General features: G+C 34.7%; 1 protein-coding gene across 12 annotated transcripts in view; it reads right to left on the minus strand.

Annotated features, from left to right (window-relative positions):
* Positions 1-18,282, minus strand: part of TANC2 (tetratricopeptide repeat, ankyrin repeat and coiled-coil containing 2) — a 473,014-nt gene that overhangs the window by 273,661 nt on the left and 181,071 nt on the right. For 6 of the 12 annotated variants that reach the window (XM_055386900.2, XM_019028168.4, XM_055386898.2 and 3 more), the window contains one exon: positions 3,760-3,870. The exons of the other annotated variants lie outside the window; for them this stretch is intronic. In XM_055386900.2, coding sequence (XP_055242875.2) covers positions 3,760-3,870 — 111 coding nt within the window. The remainder of the gene's footprint in view (positions 1-3,759; positions 3,871-18,282) is intronic. 12 annotated transcript variants of the gene reach the window in all.

The following is an 18,282-nucleotide window of genomic DNA, read 5'->3' on the forward strand; positions in this document are numbered from 1 at the left end:
AACATAAGCTCTTATTCACTAATACATGCTGCCCAAGAAAGAAAATTAAAACCACCTGTAATGCCACCAACCAGATATAATCTCTGCTAACTAACATTATCTCACAACAATCCTACTCTAACTTTCCAATAATTCAAAGTCTCCCCCTCCTTAGGCAACCAGTGGTACGGTTTGGTGTACTCTTCTAGAAATTTTTTCCTATGAATATATATTCATGTATCTATATAAAAGCATAATTTGTTAAATTATAGAAATAATGTTGCTGTGACAGGAGACTGTGGAACGGAAAAGTTAAGTGACATGCTCCAGACCATAAGATTCATCAGAGAAAAATCAGAATTGAAATGCAACAGGACACATTTAACAAAAAATGACCCTACACCTTTAAGTATTTTTTCTGATTAAGACCTTGTCTTATACCTTAGGATCATCACTGCAAAAATAATAAAATCAACTAACATTTATGAGCACTGACTATGAGCCAAGCATTCTTCTAAGTGCTTTATATATATTAAACTGATTTAAAATTATCATCTCTATTTTTACAGATGAAGAAACAGGTAGAAAGGTTAAGTGACTTGCCCCAAATCACACACCTAATAAGTAATACTGTAGATAGAAAAGTGATAGAGTGTAGGATGAATCTATTTTCTTATTTTGGAAATTGCTTTATTGAAATCACTAACAGTTGGTTACCCTTTTTCATAAAAATAGAATATGACTCTATCTCATACTTAACTGAATTTTCTGCTTTTAAATCTAAGGACAGTAAGGAATGCTCGTGGAATTTACACAGTGACAGGATTAGAGGGCAATATATTTTTGGACTATATTGTGTCCACTTCAAGAATTGAACAATAAATCCTGCTTGTGACCCTAGACAAATCACTTGAATTCTCTAGATCTTAGTTTCCCCACTGTGAGACAATTAACACACACAATTCCCGGAACATCCCCTTTATTCTGGTAGTTTACTTAACACCATCGATTATCTCCGCAGTTGTAGCTGCAGAATCAAAACATACTGTTTGATTGTATTTTTCCCACATTTTTTGCATACAACAAATGTAACTTGAGGAACAGTAAACCTTTAATTAGATATTATAGAAGATAATGCTATATAATGAATCACTCAATTTAATGTTCCAGCTCAACAGCTATACTCCAGAGTAGCTTTCCCTACACTTTTGGACTTAACCATCAGTGAATTGGTTTGGTTTGATCCACAATTTCCTTTTACATGCAGGACAACACAGAAAAGTTAGACATGGGTACACAGATGTCAGGTACAAAAAGACATACCAAGAAAAATATATAAGTCCATTTCTCAGACACAAAAGTTACCAAAAGGTTTAAGTATAGATAACACAGAAACAACACTGGCAGTTACTCCCCAGATATCAATAGTGGTAGAAGGAACCCCAAAGACTTTCAGCATTGTTCACTGAACCACTGAACAATGACTGTACAGTGAGCAGCCTGCAGCAGCCCTGTAACCCAATTGGTTCTCAAAGCATAGAATCTCAAACAGCAGCTTCAGTATGATCTGAGATTTTGTTAGAAATGCAAATTCTTGACCCACTCCAGACCTACTGAGTAAGAAATTCTGGGGGCCCACCAATCTGCATTTGGACAAATCTTCCAGGTAATTCTGAAGTAAGTTAAAGTTTGAAAACCACTGCTCTAACCTTCAGTTTGTGATTGTTGCCTCTGGGAGACAAAGTATTTTCCTAAATTTTCAGGTGATAATGAATAAAGCAGGCAGACAAGAAGGTATCAGAACACTAGTAGCCTTAACTGTATTACTCTGTATGAATGTACAATAAAATATCATCAGTGGTGTTAGTATATCCTATGTGAAAGAAATTCAAAAATTAAGTATTATTTCACTTTATAATACTAAAATTTGCATGAAAAAATGCAAAATCTTTTTGGTTTGTGAGTATACTCATCAATTCATTTGGTTATTGTTAATTTTTGATACTATGTAGAGGTAATAGCTTCAATCCTCAGGTTACCATTCTTATCTTGGTAGAAACTAATTTTCAGAGCATCTAATAACTTGATTAGAAACGAGCAAATCACTATAAAGTTTCTATGCTTTAAAATTGTTTCAGATAAGAAAAGGAAAGACTTTTTTAGCAGCACTTTGATATTGTGTTTTAGTTTCTTCCTTGCTTTCTAAAAATCATAACCGAGCTTTAGTTTAATTCTAATTCAACAAAGAATTCATGCCTGTGGAAAATATACATAAATAATCACCTGAATAAGACTTTAGCTTTAGATTAGATTAAAGATGTCAGATGGGCAATCAGGAAGTGAAAGATTAGGCCCCCATGACAGTCATTCTGACTTGCAAATCTGGAAAAGAAAAGGCCTCTGATAGGGTTTTCCTTCTAAAACTCAAGAAAGGGATAGAAAATTAGCACACTTATTTTACTTTATAACACTAAAATTTGCATGAAGAAATGCAAAGTACAATATTCGACTGCCCAAGAAGCATGACAATACCTCAAAACATGAAAGATTCTTCTAATCGTGTGCTATAGTACCATTTAAAGAACTACTTTGTTCCTTTTGGAAACAGAAAAGCTGGTTCCTAATACAAAACTGTGATTGATTTAGAAAAGAATGGTTATCTGTAAGAGTGGATGAAGCCATTTCAATACCCCGAAGGAAAGCAAAATCCCCAAGGTCTTTCAGTATTCAAAATTGACTCATAAAATGAAACGTCTCTCATTTTATGAGGTTTGGCCCAAATTTTCTCCTACTGTTTTGTTTTTTGTTTTACTATGTCTCATCTGGCTTCGAAGGTATATTATACTGACATTTCAGATCACAGATACTGATACCTTCCCCAGAACTAGGAATCATTTTACTCTGCTGACCCCTCATGCTGTAAATATGTAGTAGTTGTATTCACTGTGGTTTAACATCAATTTTAATAAGCAGGAATAAACAAAAGACCTAAAACCAAGTCTTCCAAGGTCCTTCCTTTACTAATGCTCTAATCTGTATACTCAGCTAGAGCTGTGAACATTTCTGACACAGCTCTATAGACTCACTGTAGAGAGAGTGTAAAGGATGTTGCCAGGCAACTCATCTAAGTTTGAAAGAATCTAAGCATTGATAATGAGTCTTTCTCAGTTTGGCTCCCACACAAGAAGGGTTTTAGTGAACTCTCACATGTGTTTACAGGCCATTCACAAGAGGTATTTCTAAAAGTAAGTATCTGTATCCAAAAGGAGTCCATCTCGGAAACCTATATTTCTTTTCTAATTCAAGTTTAATGTTTCCAGCATCACAAGTATTTTCTATAATCACCAGAAATCCAACAGGAATTAGGCATAAAGGTTGTATGCAAAAGTGTTGCATAGAACACTTTTGTGTCTAGTGTTGAATGAATATTCTTATTCACATCTTCAACATTTCTGTTTGCACATGGCCACAGCAAAATTTCTTCAAGTATCTCAAATCACAAAAGTAACCCTACTTACCTAAAACTACTTATCTACCAAAATTATTTTAATTCTTTTGAAAATTACCTTTGAAATTATTTTCAATACTTACTCTCATTATTGTATCAAAGTCAAAACAGGGCATTCAGTAAAAACTATGTTCTATTAAGAAGAATAGGCAATCCGTTGCAAAAGAGGTAACATGTTTTTATGAGTAGTATACATGCAAAACACTGCTCTGCTGGATGGGCCTGATCCAATCCTCCCTCTTTCAAAGCAGACACTTTGCATGCATGCTTACCAGGGCAGTATGCATCCACGTCCAGTTTCTGAGCTGAAGTGAGGGTTGGTGAGCCAAGCTCGGATTCTGGAATTCGTGGGCTCTCAACAAACTTTGCCTTCCTCAGAGGGGCTAAGAACAAAAAGAGAGAGAGAGCAAGCAAGAGACAGAGAGAGCAAGACAGAAAGAAAGAGAAAGGAAGGGAGAGAAACAGGGAAAGAGAAGGAAAAAGGGAAAGAGAGAAACATAGAGGGGTCATGAGTAAGGGGAACAGCAGGCAACAGATGGAAGCACTTAAATGAACGACACACTCTGTCAGACTCAGATCAGGTTACCCTATTTTTTGAGCCAGAAAAAAAAAAAAAAAAACTAACTGCATTCTTCATAGAGGAGATGGGTCTTGCTAAAAGTCACTGAAAACTGGAAAAGCTAAAATCTAATATTCAAAACTATTAGTATAAATTGTGATTGTCTGTTACCTTATTTCTCTCTCTTTATAAAGCAAAGAGCTTTCTTACTTTGGCTTCTTTTGCCATTAAATACAGATGTTAACTAAGGAAAGCACAGGACTATGTTTCAAGGTTTTGTTTATAATAACTGTAACCAAAAGGTTTTTGTTATCCAGAAATAACTACTCTAATACTTGGTCATGATAAACACCATAAGTAGGGTTAAATATAAGCCATCAGGCCTAATCTACGTAGCTTAACAAGAAAATCAATTACCTTACTTCTCAGCTATTAATGTAAGAAGTCAAAACTGCTGGTGGACTAAAGTATTAACTAGGCCCTGCTAGTTTGACACTAGAAGCTAAAGACATGTGATTTAGTTACCAATTTAATTATGATACCTATGGAATATTAACATCTCATGCCATGGAATCCATTCATTCTTGTAAGGAATAAAGTATAACTCATGAATTGAAAGTTTTACTTATTGAAAGTATGTATACATTTTATTTACTAATTTTTAGGAGGGAAAATTCAGAAATGCTATTGATACACATTCGAATAATCAGTTATTGTAAAAGTTAAAATATGAGGATTGCTTAGGTGCTTTCAAACTGAGTTCTATTAAATAAACTATAATAGGGTTACAGTGCTTAGCACAGTACTGGCACAAAAGTATTAGTTGAATCTGAAATTGATTTGTTTGTATTATATATTAGTGTCATAATCACAGGCGGCCAAGACATGTGTCTAAGATCACATTACTTTTCTCAAAAGTTTCTGCATATTCGTCAAAGTCCTCATCCATTACTGACCCACAAGAGATTCTACGTTATTCCTAAAAGACCCTGTAAAAAGTAATATACAACTCTGTTATCACAATGGTCAGAAATCTCCTTCATTTTCTTTGAAGGATAAAAATCAAGTATTAAAAGTATATAGAAACTATTTTCAAAATGTGTCAGTACTCAAAACCAACAGACAACTAAGTCACGCTTTACACCTTAGGGTATGTATATTTTCAGTGTATGTTAAAAAATAATAATAAAGCCTGTTACTGTCTCCATGGCAACAAAGACCTAACATTAAGAGTCCTAACAGTACGGTTCTGTCAAAAGCAAGGTTTGGAATAGCAGAACTCTCACCTTTGCTATGAGTGTGAGGCTTGAGCCTGTTTTTAAAAATCATTATTACAAATAAAGATCTCAAGTGATTTATATGTATATATGCAGGCTACTAATAGCCAATATTAGAATCTCTTTCATTATAATTTCACCAACAGATTTAAAAATAATGAAACAGTTTATTTATTCAATACTGCTTAGTATAGGAAAAATGATTATATAGTAAAATTTAATCCTTAAAGCTCTTAAGTCCTTTACTAGAATTTTATTAAAGCATTGTCATGGCATCAGAGTAACTGTTTTACCTGCTGAGTTCTGACAAAGACAGCACAGGTCCCTGCTCAAGGGACTCTATATATCTTAAAATCTTAAAAACATTTTTTTAATAATGAAATTTAGGGCTAGTAGACAGACCAGAAACTTAAGGTAGAAATGTAAGAAAAAAAGTGAAGGATGGCAGGAGAACTTAAGGGAGGTATGAGGCGTGTACAAGAATTATGAGATGAAGTCAAGGGAAGAGATCAGGGTTCTAGAGATCATACAGAAAAAAGGAAATAGCTGAAGACTGTGAAGACAGTATGGACTATATGGTGTTAATCAGAAGTTAAATAGATCTGGCAGAGGAAAAAAAATAAAACCTCTTACTAAAATACACAATTCTCCAGCAAAGAGAGTTATTTTAGATCTATGAAGCTCGATGTATACCAACTTCTTTATTTTCCCTTCTCAGGAAATTCCAACTGAGGTTATCTTTATAGCTCACAGGAGACATTTAATTCTTTCTTCTATCTACTCTTCACCTCTTCCCTCATCCATGGGGTACTGTGCATGTCTAATAATAAAGTTAAACTGTTTTATAAGGTAGATGATAATGGTGTTCTCATCCAAGTCACAGAAAACTAGTGTCATTTGTAAGTCAAACACAGCAGGGACAATCACAGATATGATAAGTTGAACAATAGTCATAATATTGCTTGGTGGAGAACATAGAAGGGCCAGTTGGAAGATGGGGCATAATGTTTTACCTGGAAGCCTGGAATTTTAATATGCTTCACTGTAAAAAATGGTACATAAGATGATTCACGTAAGAGAATTCCACATTAAAAGGCTTTCTCTGATAGTTAAAAGAAGAAAGAAAGTGGTTGAGATGAGATGGGTAGGAACAATCTAAAGCCCAAACTTGGCATTTTATTGTGATGTAAGACATAACAGAAACTACTGCACAAATAAGTGATTGGAACTGACACTGGGAACATCGATTCTTATGCCCTCAATGACTTGACTTACAGAATCTGGCAGAGGTTGAGCAGATGAATGCATATCAGCTTAGAGGTTAAGTAGAGTGATCTGAAAAATCTAGGTCTTGATTCTAGCATATATTAATAGTAAGAAATTAGGCAAGTTATTTAGCCTTACCAAGCCTCAGTTTCCTCATAAAGTCACAGTATTGTTATGAGGCTTAACTAATTCCAAACATGTATAAGTATTTAAGCACAGTGCTTGGATACAGTGATATAGCTCACTTATTAAGTTTATTAATACATGGACTAGTGAGGGCTATGGCTACAGAAAACAAAGTAAGAAAGTAGTTTCAGACATACTATAGAGACAGCATAACATGGCAGCACATTAGTGAGGAATTTGAGAGTGCAGGAATTAAGGGTAAGGGCTCTGAAACCAGAATGCTTACATTAGAGTCCTATTTCATTCATTTTTTTTCTAGCTGTAACAACCTTTCTGTGTTTGTTTCCTTTCATCAGTTATTTTGGGCTAATAATATCAAAGACAATTTGTGAGGATTATATTAATTCAAATAAAATCCTCAAAACAGTACCTAGCCCAGAATAAACGTTCTAAAAACAACAGCTGTTATTATTGTTTTTGCTGTTGTCATCACAGATTCAGCATGATTTGGAAGTCTGAACCGTGCATATATGTTGAGGCATGGGGGTAGTAAAACAAAGATGTCTAAGGGGATGAGAACAGTGATATCACCAATTATTTTTTAATTGAGAAGGGAATCATGTTGAAGAAAATACAATATGTTATGCCTTAGTAGAGTATCCAAATCAAAATGGTCTAAGTTAGACAACAATAAATATGTGATACAGAATGGAAGTTAAACAGTATTCTTTAGACCATGGGTTCACAAAATGTGGTGCCTGGACCAGCAGTATAATATCACCTGGGAATTTGTCAGAAATGCAAATGATCAGGCCTCACCCCAGATAAGCTGGGTCAGACACTCTGGAAGGTGGGGGCCCAGCAATCTGTATTCAGCAAGCCCTGCAGGTGATCGTATGGCACACTAAAGTTTGTGAACACTGGATTAGAGAATCCACAAACACCACATGCAAACTGCTCATTAAGAAAATTTTCTTAAGAAAAAAGCTGTAATGAAATACAAATCAAGGCCTCATCTGTGACAGTATCAACATGTGTGGTAAAGTTAGAATTTCTTTTCTTTTTTCTTTTTTTTTGTGAGACAGGGTCTGGCTCTGTTGCCCAGGCGAGAGTGCAGTGGTGTGATCTCAGGTCACTGCAACCTGCAACCTCCTCCTCTCAGGCTCAAGTGATTCTCCCACCTCAGCCTTCCGAGTAGTCAGGACCACAGTCATGTGCTACCATGCTTGGGTAATTTTCATTATTTCTTTTTTTTTTTTGGTAGAAACAGAGTTTTGCCATGTTGCCCAGGCTGGTCTGGAACTCCTTGGGCTCAAAAGATTTGCCTGCCTCAGGCTCCCAAAGTGCTGGGATTACAGGCATGAGCCACCCACGCCTGGCTATTAGAATTTCTTTTCAGTCATTCTTTTACCGATTTAACTCTTGTGTTGTTGTTGTTGTTGTTGTTGTTTTTTAAAGAGTCCTAAGTTATAAAGTATTAACCATATGGGGTCTATTTTGAAGAAATAACAATACTATCTATACTCACTAATTCTTCCCATGATCACTTGGGAGGCAGGTGGTTGAGGGAGGATAAGAGCAATCAGATTCATCACACAGGAATGCTAATGGTGAAAAGAGAAAATCTACCTATCGAGGTTCCTCTGTATGCTGGAATGCTGTAGATAATGTTGAAGTATATCTAGTCCAAAGAAATATAACGGCATTAAAATAATAAATAATTACTGAGGTATTGTCTTTAGTAAATGTTTCATAGCAGAAGGGATTTTTTAGGAGGAAACTGGCAGAAGACTCAGATAAGAATATACAGAGAGAACAGTATGGAGGCAGACCAAATGAAAGCAAAGATCAAGAAAATGTAAAATGAAAGATAAATATAAAGATAGGCAGAACAATAAAAGTACCAAGAAAGTATTTTCACAAAGTTGGATTTGAGATTATAAAGTATATTTAGTAAAGTTAACCTGAAGATAACTTAATAAACATTAATTGTCCAGTGTGGTAGGAAAATAAAAATGTTTGTGCAGGCAAGAAAAAGAAATACAAGGCATCCAAAGTAGAAAGAAGTAAAATTATCTGTTTGCAGAAGACAACTTATATGTAGAAAACCCTAAAGACTCCAGAAAAATACCTGCTGGAACTAATAAACAAATTCGGTAAAGTTGCAGGATATATAATCAACTCACAAAAGTTAGTTGTATTTCTATACACTAACAATGAACAATCTGAGAAAAAAAACCTAAGGAGACAGTTCAATTTAAAATAGCAACAACAACAACAACAAAAATATGTAGACATAAACTTAATCAAGGAAACAAAGGACTTGTGCACCAAAAACTATAAAACATTGCTGAAAGAAATTAAAGAAGGTACAAATAAATGAAAAGGCATCCATTCTTCATGGACTGGGGGACAATATTAAGATGGTACACCACCCAAGTGATCTATAGATTCAATGCAATCCCTATCAAAATCCCAACGACTTTCAATGACTTTTTTTTCCCCAGAAATAGAAACATCCATCTTAAAATTCATGTGAAATCTCAAGGGAACCTAAATAGTCAAAACAATCTTGAAAAAAATAATAAACTTGGATTTCTCACACTTTCTGATTTCAAAACTTACTACAAAGCTATAGTAGTCTAAACAGTATGGTACTGGCATAAAGACAGACATATAGACCAATGGAATAGAAAAGGCTGGCCAGAAATAAACCGTATCATCAATAATTTTTGACAAGGGTACTAATACCATTTAGTGGGAAAAGGACAGTCTTTTCAACAAATGGTTTTGAGGAAACTGAATATGCAAAAGAGTAAGGTTAGATCCTTATCTTACGTCATATAAAATATTAACTCAAAATGGATCAAAGATCTAAAAATAAGAGGTAAATTGTAAAACTCTTTGAAGCAACATAGAAAGAAAAGATTTGAACTATAGAATTGTAAAGAAGTAGAGAGAAACATTGAGAAATTTATCTGGAAAGAGAAAACTATATTTTAAAAAGTTTTAACAAAGCTTTCATATGCAGAATCTTATAACATTTTAGTTCCTAAACATTTACTAGAAAATAAACCTTTGAATATCATGAATTTTCTGTAGTGGGAGTGGGAAAGAAGGGTAGAAGGAGAGATAGTGTTTGTGTCATTCTTTGTTTCCTTCTTATTAACCCTGGATCTCTGTTAGGTTTAAAATCTGGAAATAGGTGGGAAGGGCATCCTCCTACCCTATCTAATGTGCTGATTAACTATTTCTCATGGTTGTGCTTCAATGGTGACATAAGCAACATCCTGCAGAAAGCGGAAATGCAAGGAGATTTTCCCTTTTAATTATTCATTTCCTGTAAAATGGTGGGGGGGTCAAAAACAATAAATAAAAATAAAATAAAGCACAAAAAAAAACAGAGAGAAGGAAAAACCAGTAGAATCTGACATTTTGGCACAGGGTAGATAAAAGTGAAAAATGGTGAAGAGGAAAAAAATGATAATTCATATTCCCTGTTTTCTGAGAAAGTAACTATCTAAAGAAAAGAAAAAAACAAAAATAAAGATACAATGCAGAAAATCAAAATTTGATATGATAATCTTTATCAAATAAAGCCTAGTCTATTGTAGAAACAATTTCTGACTCTTCATAATGCAAATAAAACTATACTTCTCTGAAACCAATTATAAATTAATACACAGCTGCAAAGTATCTTTCTAGTTATTTCTTCTATGTAAGTATAAAAAATGAAGTACATGTTTTATAAACCTCTCATCTCCCTCTATCTTCCCCAATACTATGTGTTATGCCTTTTAGTTCCCTACTCGATATACTCCAAATTTCATATAAAAACTGTTGTGTGTAGTTTTATATCCAATTTATGCTGAAGTGTCAAATAATTGGAACACATTTATTTAAATGTGAATGTATATTATTGTAGCTAGAGATATAGTATATGTATACATTCCTGAAAACAGACTATTAGATATCTGATTTCTCTGTGATTTATACAAATATAAAGGAAATATAACATGTATGCAGTGTGGCAAAGTAAAGATGACTTTGTTTACCAATACAAGTATCAATTAGTATGTGGCCACTAGTTATCTACTATGGACTCTCATATGAACCTTTCCTATCTCTATTTATCATAGTGAACAACTGTAGAAATGAAAAAACGATTCATTTTATCTAAGCAAAAAGGCAACATTACATAGTTTCACCATTTTTAAGATTAACACAGCAATTATATCCATTTAAAAAATATTGAAATCTACCTAGTCAGCAACAACTCATAGCATATGGTCTCAATATAAACAGAGTCCCCACTAGAATATATACCATAAATAATACAGAGCTAAGTGTGGAGAAAATATTCTGACTTTGAGTCTATTGAAAATTTAGCATTTGAATATTAAATTCTAGAATTTTTTCTTTTTTTTAAAGACAGGGTCTCACTATGTTGTTCAGGCTGGTTTCAAACTCCTGGACTCAGGCAATCCTCCTGCCTCAGCCTCCCAAAGTGCTAGGATTACAGGTGAGAGCCCCCTGCACCCAGCAAAATGTGAATATTAAATTCTTTTAAAGAAAGTACTTATCACCTAAAGACTTTTATACTAACTTCCTAATAATGAAAATAAAACAAAAACTCTAAAGTAACCAGAGCCAAATAACTGAAATGTCATCATTTAAAATATATAAATAATTCAATAAGGGATGAAATAACTATACACTAATAGTGACACAGCAAATTGCTACAAAGAAATAGCAAAAATAATGGAATTTGAGAAGGTATACTAGCATATTTATCTGCAGGTAACAATTTCAAAACATGTATTATCACAAATATATTAATAAAGTTTTCTACTGATTAAAATAAAGAGGTTGTGATACCAGAGCTAAATGCTTTTCTGTATTTAGTAATTTCTTGTTCAGAAGTTATAGCTGTGAAATATAAATTGATAATTTTATACACAGGCAAATATTGCTAAAAGCTCTAGAATAATTATGACATTCCTATTTAATTTTTCATCTTTATCTCCTTCTTTAAACATTTTATAAAAAATGTGACATAACAAAGGCCCCACTCTCTACTAGAAATGTTACTATGTAATAAATATGAAAAAAGGCATCATGATAACTTTTTAAGGATTAGTATAATCATCTGAGAGTATTGGGATACTTCACAAACATGAAAACTCAGATGTGTTAAAAATGCAAATTTGGTGCTACATGAAATTTTCACATACAAATAATGATAGTTTAAATGAAAATTATTTTGTTAGAAACCTGCAATAACTATTTGTAAACCAATTCCATAAAACATATGAGCTGTTCCCTTCAATTCAATGAATGCTTCTGTGTTCCTACCATGTGCACAGAGCAGTAAGAAATGCTTCAGGGGATTCAAACATAATTAAGACAGTGTCCAGCCTAAAGGAACTTAATCGGGGGTAAGACAGAAGAAGAACAGCTATGATACAAACAGGAGAAAGCCAAGTGCCATGAAAATGGGACAACACATAGGCTACACAATTTAAAGAGAAAAATGTATTGCAGATGCCCCCCAACTCATCAGAGTTTAATATAAGTTAATTTTCTATTAACAATTGGAATTATAAGGTGATTTTAAGAAACTTGTTTCAGAAGACCCATTAATTTCACTAATTTATCTTCTTTTAAAGTTTCATGAAAATTTTATGGTTACAACAATTGAAAAATAACTGGAGAAAAACATGCTCACAGCTTATGTCTTTAAAAATTTGGAAAGCACAAATTAAACCCCAATCAGGCAGAAAAATAAAACCATAAAGATTAAAGCAGAACTCAATGAAATAGCAAATAAACTTATTTGCTTTTCAGAGGAAAATGATGAAACTAGAATTTAATTCTTTGAAAAGATAAACAAAATAGAAAAAACTTACTCTAGACTGACAAAGAGAAACAGCAAAACATGAACTATCGAATTAGGAATAAAAATGGGGCCATCACTATTGACTCTGCAGAAACGTAAAGGACTATAAGGGCGTATTAATAACAACTTTAAGCCAACAAATTTGATAACTTAGATGAAATGGGCAAATTCACAGAAAGACACAAATTATCAAAACTCATTCATTAAGACATGGAAAAATCTGAATAGATTTATAACAAGTAAATAAACTGAATTAGTAATTAAACATCTTACCACAAAAAAGCCCAGTCTCAGTTGTCACCACTGGTGAATCCTATCAACTACCTTAAGAAGAAATAATAGCACTCCTTTACAAACTCTACCAGAAAATTAAGAAAGAAGTTGGGACAGGAGCAAGTGACTTAGAAAATCAAGTTACTTCAGATATATGTGGCTAGACTTTATACCAACAGTGTATAAGAAATCTGTAGCAATGTCTGGCTTATGAATTTAGTTTGTTCTAACTTAGTTCAATCAATTAAAATAAATATCATCACACTTTGCCTTGTTTTAAAAATTAATGATACCATTTTAATGTTTATCAAGTAAAAAAGTTTAAAAACTTTTTCCAACATTACATCTATAGACGGTAGTTTTCTTATAGAGCTTTATACAAACTTTTAATTTTGCTCTGATCTTATTTGGCACTCAAATAAGAATTAAATGTAACAATTTTTTTAAAATGAGTATTTAAATGGAAGAGAAAACATCCCTAAATTTTGTTTTAGAAAGACCGATGAAATGGGATCATTCTGTTGGGTCTTATAGATGGCTTATTTCTTTTAGTTAGTGATGCAAAACTTCTTGCTAGAGCCCAGTTCTAATGTGAGGTACACAGCTCTAAAAACAATTACCTCACTTTCAAAAAAAGCTATGTAACAACAAATAAAATAACATCATTTGTGTAACAGTTTATTTTATACTTTTTTTTTTCTTGAGACTCTTACTTTTTTTTTTTTCTTGAGACAGAGTCTCACTCTGTCACCCAGGCTGAAGTGCAGTGGCACAATCTAGGCTCACTGCAACCTCACCTTCTGGGTTCATGCAATTCTCCTACCTCAGCCTCTGGAGTAGCTGGGATTACAGCTGTGCACCACCATGCCGGGCTAATTTTTCTTTTCTTTTTTTTTTTTTTTTTAGTAGAAACGGGGTTTTAGCATGTTGGCCAGGCTGGTCTTGAACTCCTGACCTCAAGTGATCCGCACACACTGGCCTCCCAAAGTGCTGGGATTACAGGCATGAGCCACCACACCCAGCCTATTTTATACTTTGATTTAAATTTTTACCTAAGCTCATTCGACCTTTGTAATTTTTCTATGTAAAATACATTAATCCTGTTTTGCAGATGGGAAAACAGAATCATAAGATCTCTTGTCCAAGATTACAGTAATTAAGTGGTAGATCACAGATTCATATCCTGATATTTTGATTTCAAATATTATATTATTTCATTTATAATACTCTTCCTGGGCAGGCATGGTGGCTTGCGCCTGTAATCCCAGCACTTTGGGAGGCCAAGGCAGGTGAATCACTTGAGGTCAGGAGTTCAAGACCAGCCTGGCCAACATGGCGAAACCCCATCTCTACTAAAAATACAAAAATTAGCCAGGTGTAGTGGTGGTGCATGCCTGTAGTCCCAGCTACTCGGGAGGCTGCAGCAGCAGAATTGCTAGAACCTGGGAAGCAGAGGATGCAATGAGCCAAGATGGTGCCTCTACACTCAGCCTGGGCAACAAAATGACACTCTGTCTCGAAAACAAAACAAAAAACTGTCCTCAAGGTATGGGACTGATTTTAGGATGTAAAAGATGATTTAAAATCATCCATAAAAACGGCAGTAAATAGCACTGAATTACATAGCACAGTGGGCATTACTAGTGCCCACCAATATCCTGGTCTCCATTCCCTTCTAGGCAGAGGGGTGACTACAATTACCAGCTGTTGTGCAGTTTAGAAGACTAGTTTGGGCCAATGAAATAAAAGCAGAAGTGACATAGTCCCTGCATGATTCTACAGCGTGTCTCTTCCTCTGACAGAAAAATCATGATGAAAGTCTCACGTTGAGATAGTGAAACTACAAGATTGAAGCAGCAATAAAGGACAGCTGCCCTGGAGAGTTGCCAACATTTGTTGGGTGAATTAGAAACCAACATTTGTTGTATGAATCTGCTGCCATTTTAAAGATGGTTTGTTATGGCAATATAGTTTAGCCTATTCTGACTAATGAAATTCTACAAAAGTTACTCTTTGCAATTATCTGTCAATCCTTCTGAATATGTCAAGAAGAAAATTTTAATGTGCGGCTAGTATCAGCTAATCCTCCTTTTTAACAAACAGAGTTGAGCTTCAGAATCATTTGAAGGTTTAAGTAGCCAGATTAATGTTCTAGTTAATCTTCTAGTTATGTTCATCATATTGATTTTCTAGTTTGACTAGTAGTATAAAGTTTCTTTAAAAGTAAATTATTTAAACAAAAGCATGAAATTCCAAGAAAATATTAGGTTAAACAAAAAGTAGTTATAATCAGGTGGGGCAAAAATCATGAAAATCCTATACCAAATGAATGAAATTAAGAAACAGTGCAGGTACCAACATGTATTTCTTTCTTTCTTGAGATAGGGTCTTGCTTTGTCACCCTGGCTGAAGTGCAGTAGTGTGATCACAGCTCGCTGCAGCCTTGACCTCCTGGGATCAAGTGATCCTCCTACCTCTGCCTCCTGAGTAGCTGGTGTTACAGGCGCATGCCACCACACCCAGCTAATTTATAAAAATGTTTTGTACAGACAGGGTCTCACTATGTTGCCCAGGCTGATCTCAAACTCCTTGCTTCAAGCAATACTCCTCAGCCTCCCAAAGTGCTGGGATTATAGGCATGAACCACCACGCCCAGTGGCCAAACTCTATTTCATCATACACAGTCTCACTCTGTTGCCCAGGCTAGAATGCAGTGGTACGATTTCGGCTCACTGTAACCTCCACCTCTCAGGATCAAACAAGTAGCTGGGACTACAGGCCTGTGCCACCAAGCCCGATTAATTTTTTTGTATTTTTAGTAGAGATGAGGTTTTGTCATGTTGGCCAGGATGGTCTGGAATTCCTGAGCTCAAGCAACCACCCACTTCTGCCTCCCATAGTGCTGGGAATACAGGAGTGAGCCACTGCACCCGGCCAAACTCTATTTCAATAGAGCAACTTGACTTAATTCTCCATTTTCTGTCTAGTTTGTGTTGAGTTATAAGCAAAACATTTAGGCAAGTGCATTTAAGTTGGTGTTCAGTATGAAGGATACAAGTGGCATTACAGTCATGACTGGAATACTGGTTAGGTAATAAGAGAATTGGGAGATAACAAGTATAAACAGAGAAAATAATAAGTTAAAAAAAGACTTCTCATATGAACAGACATAATTATTTGAGCAATCTAGTCATTTGATGAGATAGATAATCAGAGCAGTCTCCTCTTAAAAAATTTTTGCCATCTTTTCAGAAGGGCTAATCCAGTTCTCTATACTTTTAATAGCCTTCAATTCCACAGATGGCATAGTCAGAGGTCAAAAGTGAAGAAAGAGGAAGCACAGACTGAATCTGTGTGTGGTACACACGTGTAATCTGTGAAGAATCTACGTGCATGGTTACAATGCAGCTTCGTAACTTAGACAAGTGTGGTATGTCAATACAGAAAAGCTGTAGTTACTGTATTAAAGTGAGAGTAAATCATGAGGTCATTCTTGAAAGCTTTAGAGTGGGTTCTCACTCAAAGTTTCTAAATTGTGTTACCACACTTTGAAATATGTGAAGGATTTTATCATGACCAAACCTGGCACAGAAAGAAAAATCTTTTAAAAATATGTCTCTGATCATTAAGAAAGAGAAAGGAAAAGATAGGTAAGATGGTGAAGAGACGTATTTCATTTCAGAGGATAGAAGAATATAGATTGACAAGGAGGGACAGGATATGCAAGTACACAGCCTAAAGTAGCCCTTCCAACAACCGTCCAAGCAGAACAAGAGCTATTAGCACTAATACAAAAGAAAGAAAGCAATGTTTTCATCTTAATGAACTGTTTGAGAAAGACTGAAGTTTCTCAAGCTCAATTTCAGCCTATGTATTTATAAAAATTATGGTCCTCTCACAAAGATATATCACTACAGTTACAGTACAATTATGTTTTCTCCTCGTATTAGGGTAGGCCAAGAGCTGAAACAAACAACTTTATCTCAGTAGCCCAATACAATAGATTTCTCATTCAATATGCGTATTCAGTAGGAAGCTTCTTTCTATAACGTAGTTCCAACAGTATCTTACAGCCCCAGAGTTCTTTGTTGGATTCTCTGCATCCAGAGACGCAGGGGGTGGGAAGGGGAAGGGTCTTTTACAAATTGCACATGTAAAGTTTCTGAACTTTGTGAAACGTCTGGAACTGGAACACATTGTTTCCAATCATACCTCCTTCAAGCTCAGTCATGTGACACACTTAAGTGCAAGGAAAGCTGGAATATGCAGTTATATGCAGTTTACCTATATGCCCAGGAAAAATGGAGAATAGGTTTTATAAAAAGATAGTATTCTTCGCTATACTCAATATAATACCTTGGACACTCATAAAAATGAGATGCAGAGTTAATAAAGTAGCAGATCCTGTATTAAATTTAGCCCTCTTTCTTTCCAATGGGCTGAATATACATCATCAGGACCTAAGATCGACCTAAATTTATTTACTTATTTCCAAACTTTTTTCATCAAATATAATGCTTTATATTACAATGCCTAGAATAGTATCTGGCATATGATAGCTGGTTAATCATTATTTGTTAATTGAATAGTATAGAGAATCAAAGCAAAGACAGACATTACAAATAAGAGTTTTACTATACAAAGTGAGTCTTAAAAAGCGCTCATGGATAAAACAAATCTTTGTCACCCCAGAAACACAGAGAGGCTTTCATGAAACAAACAGATTATATAAACTATCTTCATTATAATGACTACAATCATTTAATTTCTAGCTTTAATGACTGGATTCTTTTCTATAAAAGATATCCAACAAAATACACTGAGAACAAAGAAGAATTACAAGGGAAACACATTTGAAAAGAAAAGACACTTTAGCTGTGTATTGGCTCTTCCACATTGAGGGATATTTGAAGTATACAACACAAAAGAAATCAACATCCTCTTTATGCCCAACTTTTAACAGTCAGGCCAAGTAGCTGGTTCCTGGCCCTCCAAAGCAGGTAAGTCAGTTGTGGATCAGTTTGTCCTTTTGAACTTATTTTTAAGCTCTATTTAGGCAGGTATGGAGTAATTTTTTACTCTGAGGCTAGTTTAGCCTTACTACTAATGTGTGTTCTTACTTGGATCTCCACTGAATGCTCCAGGTTTTTAACAAGATCTTTCTGGTCAGAATGAAAAAAAATAAAAAATAAAAAATAAAAATCTCCCATTCCTGTTGGGACTCTAGGAATTGTTCAGTTCTTTCTCTAGCCTCGTGGAGTCTCATTGCACATCTCGGCAACTCAGTATTAAAGATGCAAAAGGACCCCTCTGCAGAGTTCTGCAGTTGTCTCGGATTAGCTCTGTCCTCCAGTACTCTGTAACTTCTGGTTGCCCTTGCCGCCTCAATCTCTGA

The sequence above is a fragment of the Gorilla gorilla genome, chromosome 4 (assembly GCF_029281585.2).
Source record: "Gorilla gorilla gorilla isolate KB3781 chromosome 4, NHGRI_mGorGor1-v2.1_pri, whole genome shotgun sequence".
Lineage (NCBI taxonomy): Eukaryota > Metazoa > Chordata > Mammalia > Primates > Hominidae > Gorilla > Gorilla gorilla.